Here is a 23,282-nt window from a genome sequence, read left to right on the forward strand (position 1 = left end):
ACTGTTGTGTCTGAGTCTCCTCCACTGTGGTCTCTACTATTTGTTCAGTGATGTGTTTGCCTCCCAGGTCTTCCTTGAAACAATCCAACCACCTCTTCCTCAGCCTCCCTCTCTTCCTTCCACCCTGCACATTTTGAAATAGAAACTCTGAACAAAAATATGCAAATCAACACAAACCAAAGAATGAAACAGTAATCAGTGCAGCATAATGAGTATTCAGGTAAAGAGGATTCTGAATGGCACAAAATTAAATAATGCAATTTATGAGAAGCAATACCTAGAAAACTTTCAACTGAAAATGATCCAGTAATGAGAGGTGTCAAAGAGCACAAATTGTGGACCTAAATGAAAGTGAGAATAAGTGAATCAAATAATGTGGTTAACCCGTCCGCTGCGATTGGCACAGATTTGGCCTTCACTGGTAGCCTGGTAACATAATAATTATACTCCCAGGTCTTTCTCTGCCTCTGTGGTGGATAGTGGAGTGTTTCCCATGTGGTATTGGTGTGCTGGATTTCCCCTCTCCAGGTGCATGACTTTACATTTTTCTTCATTGAATTGTAGCAGCCACTTTTTGTTCCATTCCTGTAGCTTGGTGATGTCTTCTTGTAGGAAATCCACAGTCAAGGGGTTAAATGCTGCTCAGAACATCCAACATTAAAAAGTAATAATTATAAAATGAAGAAGCAAGTACACTGCATAGAATTCAACAATTTATTTAACCATTTTCATAACATTATGCAATGTTTATCTTCCTCCTAAGACCAGTTAATAAAGCACAAGTTCCTTCATTTATAACACCAATAATTGAGGAGTAATTAGCAAATTATATGCAATGAGGTTAAGGAGACGTAATCATACCGAAGATCAAGCAGGAATTACAAGACTTTTATCGTACATTCTCCGGGAAACTTGGATTCTGTTAAGCCTATTTTTGCAATTAAATTCGGACATGTGTATCCTATGTGTTTGCTGACAAGATCAAACAATCATTACAAACAAACTGAGCACAATAAAGAGTATTGGTTAATTACTTCTAAACTTCTAAGTCTCTGAGTTAGGGAATTCTATAACAAAACACATCAAGACATCATGACTGTGTACGGTAAGAATCGCTTCTGTAAATAATGTGTTAAATACTGCATGGACCGCTAGTGGAAATACAATCAAAGGTGTTCTGCTACAGCTTGAGTAAAGAAACTCTGGACGATAAACAATGCAAGAACATGGCAGTTGTGATGAAAAGGAAAAACATAAATAATACAGTTTGTGGAAAAGAGAGTACGGAGAAATGAGTAATTATTCTTTACATTCTCGTACACAGACCCATCATCTCACACCTCCTCTGAATCCTGGTCTCTTGTGACACGACGAAGGAGTATTCTGGTTGCAAAGGTTCCAATGTCTTCCAAGGACTGGTGAGCATTCCCAACACCCTGCCACTGACCCAAGACTATGTTCAAGGTATTACGTGATCAGCGACCTTTGAGACTCATAAGTAAGTATGAAGTAATGGATATGTAGTATTATAACATTATATACATAATACAAAACTATTAATACACAGATTTATATGTATGGCCAACTTATGGCAGGAATGTACAACTGAAACCTTACAAAGTACATAAAATGAGTGCAGTAACTGTTATCAAAATTTCAAATGGTCAAATTCAGGGAAAAGTCATGGTTTTGTTATTGACGGCAACTAATAATTTGTAAAAGCAGGATAACTTCCACTTTATAATCATAACTGTTATCATCTATGTAAATAAGTGGCTTCACACTGAACCGGCCAAGGCATATAATTTTACCGACATTTTTAGGGATAGAAACTTTTTAAATCAGCCTGCCAAGCAAGTGTTCCTCCCTGCACAGCCAAGAGGAGCCTCAGTGTGTTGTGCTGCACAGTGGCGGGAACCCTGACTGTCGGCAACACTAGACGCTTCACGTTACAACACTCCAGTACTGAATGACTAACTTTAATACAATACCTGCAATACCTTACCAAATCTAAGTGACTTCAGGGTACTTTATGAATATTTAATCTATGATACATCCAACTTTCTTCCATGCATATCACATCTGGTGATCATACAGACCTCAAGCTAGCAGTATACACAGACTAATAATATTTACAGGGTATTTAGATATACATCTATTGATATACAATGGTTGACAATCTCCTTATGCAGTTCTACATGAATCTTTAAAGGCTCTTTGGGTAGTTAATTGTCTGCATGGCTAAAATTAGATATCACATTGTTATTGTTTGTTCCTAAATCATGGAAACATTACTTCACTGTACACAGGCAAACTATCTCGTGTCTCAGCATACCAAATGCTTCCCAGGTTTGGAAAAATATTTTGATAATTCAAAATTCATCTTGGAACCACAATAGAAATTACTACAACCTCTAGTAATCAATGACTTACTCCAGCTCAAAATAAACTGGTGGGTGTATGTGTGTTTGTGTGTGTGTGTAAGTACTTTCAGTAATACTCAAAGTGCAAAATTGTCAAACTACCAAGTAGAGATTTCCAAAGACTGAATACTCAACCCCAGCCAAAACAGCCAACCAACAATCTTCACCATTAAGTCTAAATGTTATGTATTAGGCAAACAAATGACAATTTTCAATCACATTTTTAGCAAAATGAGAACGTCCTATGTCAGTAAGTTCATAGCACGAGTTTTATTCATTCCCTGCATCAACGAGGCTAAAGGCTTAAAGCTTGCCAAACAAGGTAGTGCGGGGCGGCTCAGCGCCCGCACCGTAGGCTGGGTGTGCTAGCATGGCTGGGCACCGCTCCTCACTGAGTGCAGTGTTGTGTGGCTCAGGAACATGGCAACTACCAGCCAAACAGGACATGATACATCTGGGGACACTCCCAACAGTAACATTGATATCTAAAGTAAAAAGGTTAGATGAAGCATAAAATACAATATCAGGTCTTAAAATCAAAATGAATGACTGATTCTTTCTTCACAAACAGTGACTTTGCTTCATTTGAAATTAATATTAGACAAGACAATGAATGCCTAATCTTAAATTATGGAGAAAATGTTCTTATTTTGTCCTGATACAAATATGACGTGTCCAAATGAAAACATCTACAGTCATGTGAAAACAGCCAACTTGGCAGAGATTAATTATGGAAGCAGAACCTTCCCAGCATAAACAGATCATTAGTTATGCTGCTACGATGCCTCACCATTACAAAAGTTTCCTACACTAGAAGACTCTCCAGTTTGGTTCATTCTTCCAGTCTGCTTTTTCCTCTTAATTTTGTAAGGAAGAAATCAGCCTGAGTCCATGACGGGTGTACAATCATCGCCTAATATAAATGTACGTCGTGATTCTCTACTCTGTGATCAAGTAAAATACTGAGGTAAATCAAACCTACAAAGAAAGCCTGAAAATGAGCACGGTCAGGCCCCCAACCAAAGAGACGCGCGGAGTATACTTTGTGACCCTTTGCTTGTGGCAGTATTGCACGGTGGCGCGGCTCAGGGGTCCAGGCAGCACCAGGGGCAGTGCACACACGCGCCAGCCACTCCTACCCTCCCCCTCCCCCGCCTGTCAGTTGACCCTCACAAGTGTTGCCTCGGGTCTACGGCTGCCTGGATACGGATATGTGTACTCGCTAATATGTCCTTGCCTCGTCGTAAGGCAAGTGATGCAAAAAAGACAAAAAACAAAACAAAAAATCTAAATATATGGTATATGTATATCTACATATATGGGAATGTTTCTGATATATATATAAAAAATGTTCATGACTTTTGCTCAGGAAAACTTACAACTGATAAATGGTGACCTATAAAAATAACACTTTTGGTGACCTTGCTTGCAATGGCTTTTTTAGACTACTGTTAAGACTGCAACGTTTGTTGCCTCGAGTTACCGTTTTTCTTGAACTCATCGCTGCAAAGGAAGAGTGAAGTGCAGGTCTTGCCTGCCGGCAAATCATAACGTCACCAAGAGAAACAGAAAAATAAGGAAGACTAGAATAGGAGTCATATAAAAATATGCTAGTATTGGCTCCATACTTACCAGGAGTGAGGATTGCATCTATAAACATCAACTCTATTAAGTACACTTACTAATAATGAGCGGCTTGCTCACAAACATCTATCAGTATTATTATTCACTTATTGTAATCTGGACTCCTTTCCACTGTGGACAATACTCTCTTTCTATACACAAAACTTCTTCAAAACAAAAGTGTTCTCTTACAACCCTCATGAAGAAATGGACATTTAAGACTTTCAAGACTAATTCCCTACCGATGGAAATAATTTACTAACATGCCAATACATCAAAATTTATATACAGAAGTCACATACTTAAAATTCTCAAATAGTACGAATGAAACCTCCAGCACTGCTTGTACTTACAGGAGCCCCTCGCTATACTCTGGACTGTCAAGAGTGATAGGCCGGGACCGCGACGTCTCCAGCCTGGGCAGGGAAGGAGACACCGGAGGAGAGTAACCTTTGCTCTGAGGCGAAGGAGAGTAACCTTTGCTCTGGGGCGAAGGAGAGTAACCTTTGCTCTGGGGCGAAGGAGAGTAACCTTTGCTCTGGGGCGAAGGAGAGTAACCTTTGCTCTGGGGCGAAGGAGAGTAACCTTTGCTCTGGGGCGAAGGAGAGTAACCTTTGCTCTGGGGCGAAGGAGAGTAACTTTTGCTCTGGGGCGAAGGAGAGTAACCTTTGCTCTGGGGCGAAGACTCCTGTGATATCTTGATTTCCTGAAGTAGCGCGGAATGGTCCTGAGAGGATGAGTCAACAGTTGTGAAGCTTTCCGAACCTAAAGAATCGTGTAGAGTTGAAGGATCCCTTGGTGAGCTGCTTGGGTTGGAGGAATACTCAGACAGCGCCGATAACCTCTCGTCCCTGTCCACGTGGATCGTGATCCTGTTGGGGTCGCTGGAACTGGTTATCACTTTCAGATCATCGTCAGCAGCCTTGGAGAAGTGGCTCTTGGGGGTCAGCGTTTCTGTGTTCCCTGAGTACGATACAAAAATACGAACTGTGTCGGGCGTCTCCGTGGCCTTGGGTGTGGCCGGCTCCGAGAGCAGCGCCTCCTTGTCCTGCAGCGTGGTCTGGCTCACCGAGAGGCAGGAAGGGCGTGGCGTGGAGGGGCTGTGCGAGGGGCTGCCCAGGTCACCGTTATGCACCACCTCGCCCTCACTCTGTAACGACTGCGTGTCACTCTGCACATCACCATTAGTCCGATGGGCCGCTGCCGACTGTGAAGGCGAGTGGCTGTTGGAGTGCCTGAACCTCTCCGTGGGTGACCTGGGCGACCGAACGGACTGTACCGACCGTGTGTCTGGGGAGATGAGTGATCGGCCTGACTGTATGGAGGCAGCGTCGATGTCCCCGCGCCTGGCCAGGGTCACCGAGGACAGCGTGGAGAGGTCGGCAGCGGAGGTGAGCGAGGTGTTGGCCAGGGACGCCCGGGAGCCGCCCACGCCCCCCAGGCTGCTCACTTCGTCGATGCTGCATTCCAGGGAGTATCTTGAGCCTGAGGTGGAGGACAAAGGGCACGTTAATACTCAGAGGTCTTGGGATCATGTGACTCTATGACTATGCCTGAGATTTATTGTTACTTCAAATTGAAACAAAATAAAAAGTGTCTGAGGTGAACGAACATCATCTTAATATTCTAATGTCTTGGGATCCTGACATTATAAAATTATGACTATGCCTGAAACTTGCTGCTTGAAAGTGAAACCAAATAAAAGATATCTGAGGTAGAGAACATCTTATCAATATTCTAATGTCCCATGAGTGTGTGTTTGTGCCTAAAATTTACTTTCTAATCAGGACCACACCATTAATTGATGTATGATTACATGAAAAATGTTGGAAAATATAAAAAAGTGGCCGCCTTATGCATCAAAAAGAAATTTGTAATGTAATTTGTCTTCTTTTTCAACATAATTTGCATATCAGTATTTGTCAGAATAATCTAAAACTATTTCACAGCTGATCAGAGGCTACGATCTTACAGAATCACCATTTATATTAACGGAAAATCATATTGCATAAAAAAACAATGAAAATAATGACCCTGTTTCCCACTGAGGCACGGCGAGAAGCCAGGAAATAGCCACGGGACCTTCTGACAAGAGTACTCTAGGTAAAGTGAGTTGAGGGAGTGAGTCTTGAACTTTAGCCTTTTGTGATGTGGAAGCAGCTGATTGACTGATTGGGTTAGGTATTTATGGCACTGAAGTTATAAAGGAGCAGATGTGTTTCTTATAGTTCTCCCTCATGACAGTGAAATAGGGATAATTCTGTACTCCCATGCCTCAAGAAGGAGAGTAGCTGATTGACTGATTGGGTTAGGTATTTATGGCACTGAAGTTACAAAGGAGCAGCTGTTTCTTATAGTTCTCCCTCATGACATAGTGAAATAAGGATAAATTCTGTACTCCCATGCCTCAAGAAGGAGAGTAATGTGGAAGTAGCTGCTTGACTGATTGGGTTAGGTATTTATAGCACTGCAGTTACATAGGAGCAGCTGTGTTTCTTATAGTTCTCCCTCATGACATAGTGAAATAAGGATAAATTCTGTACTCCCATGCCTCAAGAAGGAGAGGAAAATAATGACACATAATAATAACAATAATAATACGAGTAACAATAATAATAATAGCAATAACACTAATCCTGCCACCTAGTACAATATAACCCAAAGCTAACCCAACGTTGCACACATACATAAAAATATTGAAAGGCAAAAAATTTCTTTCCTTAAAAAAAAGAGACCAAATTTTTAACCGTAGGCCTTAATCTATGTTACGAGGGGGGTTGGTTACTTACTTTGGCTCAAGTTGGTTAAGTTAGCTCAGGTGTTACCAAACATTGCAAGTTGATCAAGTCTTTCCAAGCCAAGTATAGGGACAAGCAGGGATCTAGTGCTATCCAAGACTCAAGGAAGGAGCAATGAAGAGGATCAGACCCATATTTTCAGTTGCTTTCGGGGCCCACAACAACAACTTCCAAAGGCCATGAAGGAGATAAGTTGGATTCTTGGAGTGTTTTTTTTTATATTCAAGGTACAACAAGTAATTCCCAAAGCCACAGAGGAGATAAATTGGGTTCTTGGAGGGTTTTTTTTCGCATTTACAGTGCAAGAACTTTTTTTCCAAGGCCATGAAGGAGATAAGTCGGATTCTTGGAGTGTTTTTTTTTTGGCATTCATGGTGCAAAAACTAATTCCCAAAGCCACAGAGGAGATAAATCGGGTTCTTGGAGTTTTTTTTTTCGCATTTACAGTGCAAGAACTTTTTTTCCAAGGCCATGAAGGAGATAAGTCAGGTTCTTGGAGTGTTTTTTTTTGGCATTCATGGTGCAAAAACTAATTCCCAAAGCCACAGAGGAGATAAATTGGGTTCTTGGAGGGTTTTTTTTTTCGCATTCACAGTGCAAGAACTTTTTTCCAAGGCCATGAAGAAGATAAGTCAGGTTCTCGGCGTGTTTTTTTTTGCATTCACAGTACAACAATTATTTCCCAAGACCATGAAGGAGATTAATCAGGTTCTGGGAGTGTTTTTTTGCATTCACAGTACAACAATTATTTCCCAAGACCATGAAGGAGATTAATCAGGTTCTTGGAGTGTTGTTTTTGCATTCACAGTACAACAATTATTTCCCAAGACCATGAAGGAGATTAATCAGGTTCTGGGAGTGTTTTTTTGCATTCACAGTACAACAATTATTTCCCAAGACCATGAAGGAGATTAATCAGGTTCTGGGAGTGTTTTTTTGCATTCACAGTACAACAATTATTTCCCAAGACCATGAAGGAGATTAATCAGGTTCTGGGAGTGTTTTTTTGCATTCACAGTACAACAATTATTTCCCAAGACCATGAAGGAGATTAATCAGGTTCTGGGAGTGTTTTTTTGCATTCACAGTACAACAATTATTTCCCAAGACCATGAAGGAGATTAATCAGGTTCTGGGAGTGTTTTTTTGCATTCACAGTACAACAATTATTTCCCAAGACCATGAAGGAGATTAATCAGGTTCTTGTTGTGATTTTTTGCATTCACAGTACAACAATTATTTCCCAAGACCATGAAGGAGATTAATCAGGTTCTGGGAGTGTTTTTTTGCATTCACAGTACAACAATTATTTCCCAAGACCATGAAGGAGATTAATCAGGTTCTGGGGTGTTTTTTGCATTCACAGTACAACAATTATTTCCCAAGGCCATGAAGGAGATAAGTCAGGTTCTTGGAGTGTTTTTTTTGCATTCACAGTACAACAATTATTTCCCAAGACCATGAAGGAGATTAATCAGGTTCTTGGAGTATTTTTTTGCATTCACAGTACAACAATTATTTCCCAAGGCCATGAAGGAGATTAATCAGGTTCTTGGAGTGTTTTTTTTGCATTCACAGTACAACAATTATTTCCCAAGACCATGAAGGAGATTAATCAGGTTCTGGGAGTGTTTTTTTTGCATTCACAGTACAACAATTATTTCCCAAGGCCATGAAGGAGATTAATCAGGTTCTTGGAGTGTTTTTTTGCATTCACAGTACAACAATTATTTCCCAAGGCCATGAAGGAGATAAGTTAGGTTCTTGGAGTGTTGTTTTTTGCATTCACAGTACAACAATAATTTCCCAAGGCCATGAAGAAGATTAATCAGGTTCTTGGTGTTTTTTTTTTGCATTCACAGTACAACAATTATTTCCCAAGGCCATGAAGGAGATTAATCAGGTTCTTGGTGTTTTTTTTTTGCATTCACAGTACAACAATTATTTCCCAAGGCCATGAAGGAGATTAATCAGGTTCTTGGAGTGTTTTTTTTGCATTCACAGTACAACAATTATTTCCCAAGGCCATGAAGGAGATTAATCAGGTTCTTGGAGTGTTTTTTTGCATTCACAGTACAACAATTATTTCCCAAGGCCATGAAGGAGATTAATCAGGTTCTGGGAGTGTTTTTTTGCATTCACAGTACAACAATTATTTCCCAAGACCATGAAGGAGATTAATCAGGTTCTTGGAGTGTTTTTTTGCATTCACAGTACAACAATTATTTCCCAAGGCCATGAAGGAGATTAATCAGGTTCTTGGAGTGTTTTTTTATGCATTCACAGTACAACAATTATTTCCCAAGGCCATGAAGGAGATTAATCAGGTTCTTGGAGTGTTTTTTTTGCATTCACAGTACAGCAATTATTTCCCAAGGCCATGAAGGAGATTAATCAGGTTCTTGGAGTGTTTTTTTATGCATTCACAGTACAACAATTATTTCCCAAGGCCACAGAGGAGATAAGTCAGGTTCTTGGCGTGTTTTTTTTGCATTCACAGTACAACAATTATTTCCCAAGGCCATGAAGGAGATTAATCAGGTTCTTGGAGTGTTGTTTTTTCGTATTCATGGTGCAACAACTATTTTCCGAGGCCATGAAGGAGATAAGTCAGGTTCTTGGCGTGTTTTTTTGCATTCACAGTACAGCAATTATTTCCCAAGGCCATGAAGGAGATTAATCAGGTTCTTGGAGTGTTGTTTTTTCATTCATGGTACAACAACTATTTTCCGAGGCCACAGAGGAGGATAGTCGAGTTCTGGTAAGTGTTTTTTTACATTCATGGTGCAGAAGCCTTGTCAAACAATCACTCGGCTCATAAAGCAACCCTTGGAAATGACAAAAGCCTCTAGGAAAGCCTTACCGAATGTGGGTGTGTGAGCCCCGAAATGTTTGAGGATATGGGCCTTGATCTTTTTGTTACTCTATGCATCCAGACACAGGGAGGGAGGGAAGGGAAGGGAAGGTTGCATGCACTCAAAAGAATACAGTAAATCCCTTCTTGAACTTGATGTCATGGGGAACTAGGAAAGTCTCTCTCTCTCTCTCATTTTTTTTTACAGGAAAGGAGGCAGCTAAAAAATAAATACATAAATAGATAAATAAATAAAAAAAATGCTGGTGCTGCTCCTGCAAATGTTAGATAAAGTAGCCGCAAGAGGGTCAAAATCGGATGGAGAGGTGTTTTGATACTCCCCTCGTGAAAATGTTTAAGTCTGAGGTGGGAGGAAATACGGACAAAGATTATGATTACTTATGATTGCCTCTCAACAGAAGATATCTCGCTGGACATCCCGTGTGAAACTACTTGGTCTGTGAATGAGTGACGAGACCTAATACTGCACTTGTTTGGCCGAAGATATGGAGGGGTTATCCTTGCTCTCCTGAATGACATCTTTGCCACACTACCATTACACTAAAGATGAAAATGGTAGGCAATAACTTCAGAGTATTAGCGCATTAGCTCCGGGGTTACGGCGCTGAAGATGAGCTCCGAGGCCACGCGCTGATAAAGCATATGCTCCCATTAAAGGTAAGATGGGGAGCCAAAAAATAAATAAATAAATGAAAAATAAAAATAAAATGAATCTGAACCTTTTAGACAAGTATTGAGTTGTGGCTTATGCTATTTTGTGGATGTGGTACTTGAAAAAAAGAGTGCTGGCTCCTTGAAGTTAAAATGTTTGTCAACCAGTTTGTTACAGAGGGGGTTACTGTATGGGGAAATCTGCTTCAGGGGATATGAAAAAAGAACGTAGTAGCAATCACATGGTACAAGAAACTGGAGAAGTACACAAGACTCATTTTAGCATAACATCAGTAGAAAAAATTTACATTCCAACAAAATTCCAGACGAGATTAGCACCAAGTTAATGGGAGAGAACTGCAAGTCAGGGAGTAGGGACCCACATACTCATTAAGTGGGGTGTGGGGGAGGCAGGGGGGGGGCAACCAGTACACCAGTACAGGAGCCACCAATGAACCTATACACCCTACACACCACACTCCTGCCTCCTGCCTTCCTGTTCTCCCACCACTTCCACTTTCACTTTCTACATCCTTTCTAAAAACATAAAAAAAAGAAAAAAAAAAAAAAGTGTTGGTTTGGGAAACAAGGCACACTTTCATTTTTTTTTTCTCTTTCTACTTTTCCCCTCTGTCTTTCTGTGCCTATAGCTTTAAAAAGCTCAAAGTTCTTCACCTTCCTCTTCTCTTCTTTTTTTGTTTTTCATTCAATGTTTCTCTGTCTAAGTGTACCCCTTCCTGCTTCAACAAAGGTTATAAATCAATCTCTTCACCTGGTTGTCTTGGTGCCTTGATACACTCTTCATTCAAGCTTTTATTTATTTTCTCTGGATGATGGGCTTAGTAGTTCTATGCATTAGTGACCTGTTCAATTCCACGTACTTAATCACCATTAGAACATCTACCTTTGTCTCTGCAATAATCACTAATCTTGAACGACTAGTAACGTCTTCCCTTCTCTAGCTTACCTCAGTGCATTAGTGACCTGTTTAATTCCACATTCTTAATCACCATTATAAAATCTCCAACCTTTGTCTCTGCAATGATTATTATCTTGAAATACTAGTTGGGTCTTCCCTTCTCCCTAGCTTACCACAGTGCTCAGAGTCCCTAACAGTGGGTAAAACTGCTTGCTGTTATCAATCATCCTAACTCTATTCTGTGAAGGTTGGCCACTGGCTCTGGCTGTGTCATTTTCTGTCTCTTGTTAATACTGACTCACTGAATTTAATGAGTACGGGTCATGGAGTGGGACTGCAGAGCGTAACACAGCAGGGAATTAAGTCCAGTCATGAATGTTACTGTTGGGCTGGGGAGGCTGTATGCTGTTAGTGACACACACAGACACACACATCCAGATAGTTCATCATTCACGGAGATGGTAAGATTGCTCACAACTGGCAAACTTGTAATGATCGATGCTCAGACTTCAGATTATTGTTCAAAGCATTAATAAACTTTGGCTGTAAATTCTAAATCTAAAATACATTAGTAAACACCAAGCCAACTTTTGAACAGCAGCACAGCTCTACCATGTACCATAAGCTCGTTCACATGCCTGTCACCATCTTCCAATAGCCTGCCGCCTCAGCCGGGCCAATCATGGGCGCTGCAACATTCAACATGAAATTCGCTGAAACCTCATCAAGCAATGCCAGTTTCAAACCATGTGGAAATTAGTTACACTTCCTGACAATAAAAAATAAATGAAAAAAGGTTTCTGCTGTAAAATGTTTGGTGTGATGTGAAAGCTAACCTTATGTGTCAACAGCCAGTTTTCCTCACAGCAAAGATTGAAGCAACGTTATGTCCTAACATTACTGAAGAACTCTCATAACACCTAACACTGAACAGATTTCCTTTCAGGTAAACCATAGGCAAACTCTAAACTAAACAGCTTCAATTCATCAATGTTCTAAGTGTTCATGGAACAAAGGTAAATTTCAAACCAAGGATGGCTTTTTCTCTGAGTGGAGTTAATAATTCTATGCCTGGCAGAATGAGGGACACTTTGCTCCCTCTCTGTTGTCTCTGCCTATAGTTTGCTTACTTCATTCTTACAAAATTGCACAATATATGTGTGTGTGTGTGTGTGTGTGTGTGTGTGTGTGTGTGTGTGTGTGTATATGAATGAGCATGACTCTGTGTGTGAGTGTATGTATGGACAGCAAAAAGCAGTGTGCTGTGGAGCAAGTGGCAGCTGAGGCGTCCTCTGCCATACAACCACCACAACACATAAAACTCTTCGCTCTCTGCCTTCCAATCCTCCTAAGCACACCCTGCCAGACAAGTGACTACCTCAGGACAATCAGCCTCTGAACCACTCACAAGGCAACCAACAGCGTGCATCATTACCTGGACACTGTGTCAACATGGAGTGAAATGTGTCTTTGAGCGCCTCAACGCCCTCCCCCCCTCACTACTGAGCAGGCAGGCAGGCTCAGGCCTCGCACCACTGTGCTCAATAGCTATTTACATCAATCTCATACTCTGTGAGAAGCATCAAGAAAAAACATTGTAATATACCTTAACTTTGGAAACTACTGAGAAACCTGACTCCCCACTCACTATGAAATGTACTGGTGCAAAACAAGGCAAAACAGGATGATCACCAGAGAGGTGTTCTCATTATGCAAACTCTTAATAACTAGGCTACTCATAATGCTAAAGAACATATATGTACATGACTAAAATGATAAGTGAGAGTGGGATGCTTCTAGCCACTGAACGGCCCCAAGAATGTGACATGCAGACACGAGCGGAGGTTTACCAGCCCTGGCAAGACAGCTACGAGAGGGAGCCATGCAGGACACACACACTGGCCAGGCACCAGCTAGAGGGTACACAAGGCAACCTACACACACGGGAGGCGGGACAACTATCACACCACACTCGGAGCTTTGCAGTCCTTGGGGTTCAGGGGCATAAGTATTGGGAAAACTTAAATTACCTTTCTTTCCTATGTGTTGCCAAGTAAGGAATGGACATGTAAGATTTGATGTGAAAATTGATTTGTGTCAACTGAGAAATTGTTGGTCGTAAAACACACCACTAAACTACGGCTAGGGAAGGGAGTGATTCATAGTCATCATCTGTGTGCTTCACATTCCTGTTCCACCATTCCATTGCTTGCACATCATGATGAATTTGATCAATATGAGACATCATGGCAATGAAGACAACGACTGTCACCTTAGAAACAGGCAGATGGAAGTCTCACTCAAGCTCCGTTTGGGCCAACACTGACTGTCTTACTGGCTCACACTTTGGGCACAACACTGAGGCTCTCAAGGCTACACCAAGTGCTCTCAAAGATTTTGACACACGGCTCAAAATGACGTTGCTCAATGAAGGAGTAGTGTTTCTAAGGAAGCAGGGCTGGAGTTAGGTGTTACAATCTTTCATTACATCAATAGAGCTAAATGGATTTTCATATATATATATATATATATATATATATATATATATATATATATATATATATATATATATATATATATATATATATATATATATATATATATATATATATATATATATATATATATATATATATATATATATATATATATATATATATATATATATATATATATATATATATATATATATATATATATATATATATATATATATATATATATATATATATATATATATATATATATATATATATATATATATATATATATATATATATATATATATATATATATATATATATATAATATATATATATATATATATATATATATATATTATATATATATATTATATATATATATATATATATATATATATATATTATATATATATTATATATATATATATATATATATATAATATATATATAATATATATATATATATATATATATATATATATATATAAATATACTTGTGATAAAGAACTGGAGCCACCTCAGTGGGTGAGGACATTTACTCTAAAGGAAAACTGAGAGCTAAACACGTAAGGGCACCGCCTCAGCTCTGTACAGGTGTACGGTGGACTAGGGACACTGACTGACTGAAACTCCTTCATCTCTAACAATGCTCAAAAGGTATTTTTTTCAACTCAAGGTTTGAGAAGTGATGTTTTTGTGTTGGAAAACATGTCAAGCATTGCACTGCCTTAGAACATCCACTCACTCCCACACAACAGTCAGGGGTTGCCAGGGGCTGCCAGGCTTTCTAACATTCAAGGACGACTAAGCCCACTCTAGCCACCCACGGGAAGCCGTTTGATCATGAAATGTGGATCTGAGCAGAATAACTGGAGGACCGGCCAGGCTATTCTCAGAACGATAAAGAACTTCACTGCCCTCACAAAGCTGGGTGGTGGCATAAAATACAAATGATAGAGGATGAAATATTAAATGTATATTGGATTTACCCGTGAAGGGGCCACAGACCTAAACATGACGTGAAACCACTTGCTTTACAAACTTGTTCTTGGAGTCTGCACACCACTCAGCAAGGCAGCCAGATAGTTAACATTTAAACACTTTGTCTACTTTGCTGCAAAATTATTGTTTTTCTTTTCAACTTGCTCGTTCCTCAACACGTTGTGTGACAACTGCTGTCCACAACATTCTCAACACAAACAATATCTTTCTCAAATTCGTGCTACAACACAGTTTTTATATTTCTTGCTTTCTTTCAACGTTTGCAAATTAACATTCCTGCAAATACAAACGGTCCCACAGAATACTGGTTCATTCTTTCCAGCAATGACAACCTTTTGTGTCGTTGGCACCCACACAACTTTCCTCAGTCCTGCTGTTCAAATCCCCCTTTGATGCATCCCTTGCTTCTTTTCACTGAGTGGTTCACGCAACATCTCTATTGTGGTTGTGCAAATTTACGAAGAATACAGTCTAAAAAAGTAACCTGTGAAAGTTGGCAATCATTTATCACTTATTACCTTTTGCAAGCTTTGACAGCCTCTGGCAGCCTTGACACCCACAAGCTGAGTTAGCAGACACATCACAGTGACTCTCACAGCCCCAAATTAGTACTCTCATAAACTACAACTCATGTTAGGGTGTGAAAAATTGAGATTAAGGAAGAATCGTCCTGAACTTCCCTTTTCAATAAGCTGGCAATTACAACACACGTTAGTATACAGGTTAATTACTCTGCAGCACACTTGGGAAATATTAAGTTTGGTGAGACAGAACCAACGTTGCCAGATTGTCGTACTCAGCCTCTTGAGTTTGCCAATTTCCGACCCAAAACCTGTCTCCTCCACCCCAATAACTGGCTTCATATAAAGTTATCGTTAGAATGGTTAATTATTGGTGTTTCTTGGGAATAGTTATGTGTCAGAAATTGGTATATACGATGCTCTGAGTACGATAATTTGGCAACGGTGGACAGAACACTTCCCACTACTCCACCTTGGCCAGTCAGCCGCATCACAGGGGCAAGATCAACAGTATTAGGCAAACATGACAGAAGCTTCTCTTGCGTCACAGAGGCAGCGTTGTGGTGCCAGCAAGGAAACAGTTAAGCTCCCAACATTCACAGCTGCACTGCATCAAGATTGGCTCTCTCATGGTGATAAGACTCTTGACATCAATACATGATCAATACTACTTGAGCTGCATAAACCTAACACAGAAATGCTACTTTATGTTTATAGCTGCATAAACCTAACATTCAATTATCACAAAGGAGGAATTATGATCTCTGAAATGACCAAACGCTGTGATGCACATATAAAATTTACATGAGACAACTAGAAATTTTACTGTATGCCAATCATTTAATATCTTGAGAGAATAAAAGGGAAACATACAAAGGAGAATAGGAAATAATTACAAATGTAGACATAGGAAGGTGCAAGACAAGTTTCATAATGAACTGGGAAATGAAATATGAACATAGTGTCAAGAGTAGACAGTACAGAGGAACGTAGGAAATGCAAGAGAAGAAAAACCACTCATTCTCCCTCTGAAACTCCATGACTCATCAACCAGTGATTAAAACGCTAAATAAATCAGTCAAATACTTTACATTACTTTAACATCTTACTAGCAAAGAATAGCCAGTAAGGAAAAATAAAGAAAATGTATCAAGCAAAAAAGTACTCATTCTATATCTCTTCCTTTTAGACCAGCGATAAAAATACAAAATCAAATGCCAAATACTTTAACCTTTTAGTGTCAGACAAAACAACAAAAAATAGAGAGTACAGAGGAACAGAGGAAATACAAGGGAAGAAAAGGTACTCATTCTATATCTCTTCCTTTTAGACCAGCGATAAAAATACAAAATCAAATGCCAAATACTTTAACATTTTAGTGTCAGACAAAACAACAAAAATTAGACAGTACAGAGGAACAGAGGAAATACAAGGGAAGAAAAGGTACTCATTCTATATCTCTCCCTTTTAGACCAGCGATAAAAATACAAAATCAAATGCCAAATACTTTAACCTCTTAGTGTCAGACAAAACAACAAAAATTAGACAGTACAGAGGAACAGAGGAAATACAAGGGAAGAAAAAGTACTCATTCTATATCTCTCCCTTTTAGACCAGCGATAAAAATACAAAATCAAATGCTTCTTAGTGTCAGACAAAACAACAAAAATTAGACAGTACAGAGGAACAGAGGAAATACAAGGGAAGAAAAAGTACTCATTCTATATCTCTCCCTTTTAGACCAGCGATAAAAATACAAAATCAAATGGCAAATACTTTAACCTCTTAGTGTCAGACAAAACAAGTTAGTGCACCACAGCTCATACGAGGAGACCATACACAGTGACAAGGTACAAGGAAGGCAGAGTGGACTGACCGCGGTCAACAGAGAGGTGAGACCCGTTCAGGCCGATGGTCTCTGTCCGCTTCATCAGCTTCTCTGTAATGAGTCGCTCCTCCTCGGTGAAGTCCCGACGTATTCCGGACTCCTTCTCAATCGTGGGCTCTATAAACATCCCTGAGGAGAAAAGTTAAAATATTCATCAGTTCCGCGTTTCTTCCCTGGTTTTACAAGTATCTCTAAAAAAAGGTCTCAACGCATCTTAAAATAAACGCCACCAACACAGGACTTCCACCAAGGCTTACCGAAGGGTTGTTGCGGCAGCTCATGGTCTGGCGGGGGGCCGGGGTGGTCCAGCTTGGCCTTCTTCAGCTCATCCATGGCCTTCTCTAAGCTCTCGATAACATAGTCGTCCTCGTACCCAAAGTTCTTCTCCAGCCTGAAACACATGACAAAGGAGGTATAAAAAAATGGCAGCATCATGCTCAGAATTTTAAAGTGTGTATGTGTGTGTGTGTGTTACCTGTTACCACCTGCAGGACCTTTTCGTTAAACGTCCTCATTTTCCTTTATGAGGTTGGACGGGGTAAGAGTCTCTGAGGCAGGTGAGTACTGAGACCAAGATTGACTCACTTCTTCTGGAGGTAGTCAAGGATCTGGTCCATGTCAAGGCGTGCGATGTGTCGACGGTGAAGCTTGAGGATGGAGTAGGCAAAGGCCACCAGGAGGCGCTCTCCCTCCAGCACAAAGATGTCCCACAGCCTTAAGGTCAGGGTGAACGGAACCTGCCAGGAGGAAAGGATGAAGAGGAGGTAAGTAGTCTTGTTATGTGATGTGGTTTCTCATTATTCTCATTTATTATATTATTTGGCTTTTGTTATGGAACCTGCCGGGGGGAAAGGAAGGAGAGGAGGTAAGTAGTCTTGTTATGTGATGTGGTTTCTCATTATTCTCATTTATTATATTATTTGGCTTTTGTTATGGAACCTGCCGGGGGGAAAGAAAGGAGAGGAGGTGAGGGGTTTAGTAATGCGACTTGATTCTTATCATTATCGGTTATTTATTATATTATTTGGCTTTTGTTATGGAACCTGCGTCTTGTTATGTGATGTGGTTTCTCATTATTCTCATTTATTATATTATTTTATGGAATATTCTCATTCATTATATTATTGGACTCTTGTTATGGTACATGTTGGGGAGAAAGAAAGGAGGTGAGAAGTCTTGTAGTGTGACATGGCTCTTACCATTCTCACTTATATATCTATTCTCATTATTCTCATTCATTATATTATTGGACTCTTGTTATGGTACATGTTGGGGAGAAAGAAAGAAGAGGAGGTGAAGAGTCTTGTAGTGTGATGTCATTCTTCTTATTATCATTTATTAAGCTATTCTCTTTCATTATATTATTGGCTCTTTGTTATGATGGTACATGTCAGGGAGGAAGAAAGGAACGATAGGTGAGGAGTCTTGTAGTGTGATGTGGTTCTTATTATCATTTATTAAGCTAGTCTCATTCATTATATCATTAGCTCTTGTTATGATGGTACATGTCAGGGAGGAAGAAGGAAGAGGAACCTAAAGAGACTCTCATTAAAACCCGATTGACCCCCTCTTTGACCTTCAGAAATGGTTGATGTGGGAGGTAAAAGTGTCTTATAATATTGACCAGGGTGGGAGGGAGGAATGCTGTGTGTGGCTGTCTTATAATACTGATCAGGGTGGGATGGAGGAATACTGTGTGTGGCTGTCTTATAATACTGATCAGGGTGGGATGGAGGAATACTGTGTGTGGCTGTCTAGTAAGGGAATAAGACATCAAGCAGAGGAGGAAGCCCACAACATGAAACATTTGATTTGCTACAAAGGGCCATATTCTTAAACATTTCAGCGCCCAAGCACACACATTTGACATGGCTTTCGTAGGGGTTATGGGCCTTTCCAGGGGGTAGTTTAATGACCCTGGTGATAGTTTGACCCTTCCTTTAAGCCCCAAACCAAAAAAACAATCTCCTTTCCAGGGGGTAGTTTAATGACCCTGGTGATAGTTTGACCCTTCCTTTAAGCCCCAAACCAAAAAAACAATCTCCTTTCCAGGGGGTAGTTTAATGACCCTGGTGATACTTTGACCCTTCTTCTAAACCCCGAACCCCAAAAAACAATCTCCTATCCAGGGGGTAGTTTAATGACCCTGGTGATAGTTTGACCCTTCTTCTAAACCCCACACCCAAAAAAACAATCTCCTTTCCAGGGGGTAGTTTAATGACCCTGGTGATAGTTTGACCCTTCTTCTAAACCCCGAACCCACAAAAATAATCTCTAGAATCCGATTGATCATGTTTTCGTCCTTTGCAATTAGTTGATGTGGGTGTTGGTAGTGTTTAAGAATAGTGCCCTAAGACTCACCCTGTCTAGGAAACACTGGAAGAACCATTTCAGAGTGTACAGCCCTGAATCTATGCAGTTTCTTTCCAAATGTTTTTTCAATTTGGGAAGAAACTTATCAAGGATTTTGTCGTGATGCTGTTGGTAGCGCAGTAACTTGGGAAACCCAGGTATAAAGAAACCTGAAAGACAAGGTGGGGACAAGTTACTCATACATTATCTTACTCTTACTTCCCTTTCTGCTCCCCCTTCATCTGCTACAAGGAGAATAAATTTGCCTACACTGTTCCCCATACACTGACATTAACCCGAGAACGTCGGCAGACCCTTTTCAGGACTATCCCGAGTCGTGGCTGTGGTACGGTGGACCCTAAAATGGGCTCGCCATAAAACACATAATTCAAGCTAATTGTAGGCGGTGGTGGCATAGCGCAACCCACCATGAATGCCCTAGGTTATTGTGGTGGTTGAGTCATCTTGAGGTGGGCTTTTTTGTCATAGGTGGTGCTGTAAGGTCATGGCATACTGAATTAGCTATCCATATAGTAATCACTTGTCAAATTCTCTATAGTAGACAACAAACGACTCTCGGCTAGATGCCACATGTCAAGAGACTGTTTATTTTGTAACAAACACCACCCAAAAAGAATGGAGTTTGAGTAAAAGTAAATATTTTTAACGGCTTCATGGTTATGAGAGGAGTACTCTGATGTACGTTCCATGCTCTTCTCTTAGTCTCAAAATGCAGTGTAATTTTGTCGTTTCTCGGCCACTTCTCGGCTTTCCCACAGCCAAAGCCCACGGGTTAAGGCTCATATCTCAAGCATTTCAGGGCTTACACACCAATCTATTCATTATCTTACTCTTACTTGCCTTTCTGGTCTCCCTTCATCTGCTACAAGGAGAATAAATTTGCCAGCACTGTTTCCTCTACACTGACACCGACTGATCTGATTTATATTACTGATACTTTTCTTAATACTCAGAGTACAGGAAAAGTCCAGCAATACCAATTCCACTGGCCTAATAATCCCATTGGTACAAATTCTTGGAGGCAGGAAAAAAAAATCTGAAAACCCAATAATGAAAATTCTTCAAGGTTAGAAGCTATGACCTGAAACATAACACAGCTGTCCTATTTCTGGAGTGCTGGAAGATGAACAGACTTTTACCAAACAAGTTTTCCCTCCACAATTGCTACAAAACAACTGAGATGCAGAATGTGACAAAATGACCAGCACTACCTTCACCCAAACTGAGTTGTAGTTAGTTGTATTACTGAAAACACACAAATGACTGGTGGCACTGAAGCAGAGTTTGCACCCCAAGACACAAGACAACCAAATCACTTTTCAGAAGCAAATATTGTACACAAACATAAATCCTAGAACACATGGCAGCAGTAGCAAGGTAGTTAACTATACATAAAGGAACATAAATGAAGCTTATAAAGAAAACAAATAAATAATAACATATTCCACATTATAAAACAGAACACAAGTAACAGAGAGCTGGTGAGAGTTTTACCATGCATTGCATATTTGGGAGAGGACATCAGGGCCGAGAGAGCCCAGAAGGCGTCCTCCTCGTTCAGGTACATGAGTAACAATGCAGCGATCTGAGACATTCCTTGGCAATAACCCACTTCCTGATTGTACATGGAGTATGCAACTGGAAGAGGAAGAGTGTTAGTGTGTGTCTCTCACTCCTGGAAACATTCACTTCCCATCAACACTATGAACACTGACTTATCCTGATTGTACATGGAGTATGCAACTCGTAAGTGCAAGAGTGTTAGTGTGTGTCTCACCGCTGGAAACATTCACTTCCCATCAACACTATGAACACACTGACTTATCCTGACTGTACATGGAGTATGCAACTGGAAGAGCAAGGGTGTGAGTGTGTCTCTCACCGCCGGAATCATTCACTTTCCATCAAACTTATAAACACTGATTCATTTTCATTCAGGTTCAAGTTGATTTAGTTCATTTAATTTTGGGGGGGCTATATTCACTTTCCATTAAAACTATGAATACTGTGATTTGTCTTGATTTTGCTTCAGGTTGATCTGGTTCATTTAATTTTGGGGGGCAAGTGTCTAAGTTAATCCCAACTGAACTGTATGATTAAGTAATGAAGTTAGTTGATTTCATTTTATTATAGTGACAAAGTTAATCACAACTGAACTACATGATTTAGAAGTGAAGTTAGTTGATTTCATTTTTTTATAGGGTCTAAGTTAATCACGATTGAACTATATGATTTAGAAGTGAAGTTAGTTGATTTCACTTATTTATTGTGTTGAAGTTAATCACAACTGAACAATATGATTTAGAAGTGAAGTTAGTTGATTTCATTTTTTTAGTGTTGAAGTTAATCACAACTGAACAATATGATTTAGAAGTGAAGTTAGTTGATTTCATTTTTTTAGTGTTGAAGTTAATCACAACTGAACTAAACGATCTAGCAATGAAGATATAAAGAGCTTCCCTTCCTCACCTAGAACGTAGAAAAGCTGCTGCTGCTTCACATCATATCTCATGCGAAACATGGTATGGTCCCTGTAAGTCCTATTTACATCCAGATCAATTTGCCGAACATCCGGCGACCACTTGCACCCGAGACGCTTCATTTCCTGGGGACGGCACGGGCAGAGAGTTAAGTTCACTCCATTAGTACCGTCACATGAACTGACTTAAGGCTCTATTTCTCAGGGCTTTCACACCCATCTATTAACTATCTTACTCTTACTTCCCTCTCTGCTCTCCCTTCATCTGCTACAAGAAGAAGAATCATCCCACAAAATTCCCTATACACTGACATTAAGGCCCATATCTCAAGCATTTCAGAGCTTTCACACCCATCTATTAACTATCTTACTCTTACTTCCCTTTCTGTTCCCCCTTCATCTGCTACAAGAATAAATTTGCCTACACTGTTCCCGATACACTGACATTAAGGCCCATATCTCAAGCATTTCAGAGCTTTCACACCCATCTATTAACTATCTTACTCTTACTTCCCTTTCTGTTCCCCCTTCATCTGCTACAAGAATAAATTTGCCTACACTGTTCCCTATACACTGACATCAAGGCCCACATCTCAAACATTGCAGGACTTACACACCCATTCATTCAAATTTTGTCTTACTTTTACCTCATATTTCCCCTTCTGCTCTTCCTTCGTCTGCTCCAAGAAGAGTAATTTGCCCACACTGTTCCCTATACACTGACATCAAGGCCCACATCTCAAACATTGCAGGACTTACACACCCATTCATTCAAGGTTCGTCTTTGTCTTACCTCGTATTTCCCTTTCTGCTCTTCCTTCGTCTGCTCCAAGAAGAGAAGCTTTGCCCACACCGTTCCCCGAAACCTATCTGGAATGCCTTTGTAAATCCTCTTGACAAACTTCTCCTTCTCCCAGTACTTGTCCCACGTCTTGATCATCTTAAGCCACTTCGGAATCCTCGAGGACTCCACCTCCAGCTTCTTCTCCTCCTCCTTTGAGCGCGTCCGTGGTAGTCGGGTGTCACTGTGGGAGAGGAAAACGACATGCCATTACAGTAGAACCTCGTTTATTCAGCATTCAACACAACGGCAAAATGGTTTATCCGGCACGAGCTTCCCCCCGTTCATGTCGGATAAACGAGGTTCTACTTTACTTTAATCCGGGACAATTCTGGACAAATTACTGAAATAAAAAACAAAAGAACTTACTGTAAGAACCCAAATCTCTTCAGCTATTGTAAAAAAG

The 23,282-nt window shown here is 40.2% G+C and overlaps 1 protein-coding gene and 1 long non-coding RNA gene across 14 annotated transcripts in view; one reads left to right on the forward strand and one right to left on the reverse strand.

Moving 5' to 3' along the window:
• Positions 1-700: 700 nt before the first annotated feature.
• Positions 701-23,282, reverse strand: part of LOC127002732 (uncharacterized) — a 29,296-nt gene continuing 6,714 nt past the window's right edge. For 2 of the 10 annotated variants that reach the window (XM_050868819.1, XM_050868815.1), the window contains 8 exons: positions 22,829-23,060; positions 22,026-22,161; positions 21,051-21,194; positions 19,545-19,705; positions 17,769-17,920; positions 17,441-17,574; positions 17,172-17,312; positions 701-5,531 (listed from right to left, as the gene is read on the reverse strand). In XM_050868819.1, the coding sequence (XP_050724776.1) occupies positions 4,396-5,531; positions 17,172-17,312; positions 17,441-17,574; positions 17,769-17,920; positions 19,545-19,705; positions 21,051-21,194; positions 22,026-22,161; positions 22,829-23,060 (2,236 nt within the window). In that variant the 3' untranslated portion in view covers positions 701-4,395. The remainder of the gene's footprint in view (positions 5,532-17,171; positions 17,313-17,440; positions 17,575-17,768; positions 17,921-19,544; positions 19,706-21,050; positions 21,195-22,025; positions 22,162-22,828; positions 23,061-23,282) is intronic. The other 8 variants (XM_050868825.1, XM_050868824.1, XM_050868823.1 and 5 more) reach the window with 8 other exon arrangements.
• On the forward strand, positions 5,538-9,932 carry LOC127002735 (uncharacterized). Of its 4 annotated transcripts, none has more exons than XR_007756489.1 (3): positions 5,538-7,333; positions 9,100-9,171; positions 9,529-9,932. It is a non-coding gene; the product is annotated as an uncharacterized LOC127002735 (long non-coding RNA). The 4 variants fall into 4 exon arrangements; XR_007756491.1 differs by having other exon boundaries at positions 9,459-9,547; XR_007756492.1 differs by lacking the exon at positions 9,529-9,932 and adding an exon at positions 9,386-9,437.

This window comes from Eriocheir sinensis, chromosome 24 (genome assembly GCF_024679095.1).
Source record: "Eriocheir sinensis breed Jianghai 21 chromosome 24, ASM2467909v1, whole genome shotgun sequence".
Lineage (NCBI taxonomy): Eukaryota > Metazoa > Arthropoda > Malacostraca > Decapoda > Varunidae > Eriocheir > Eriocheir sinensis.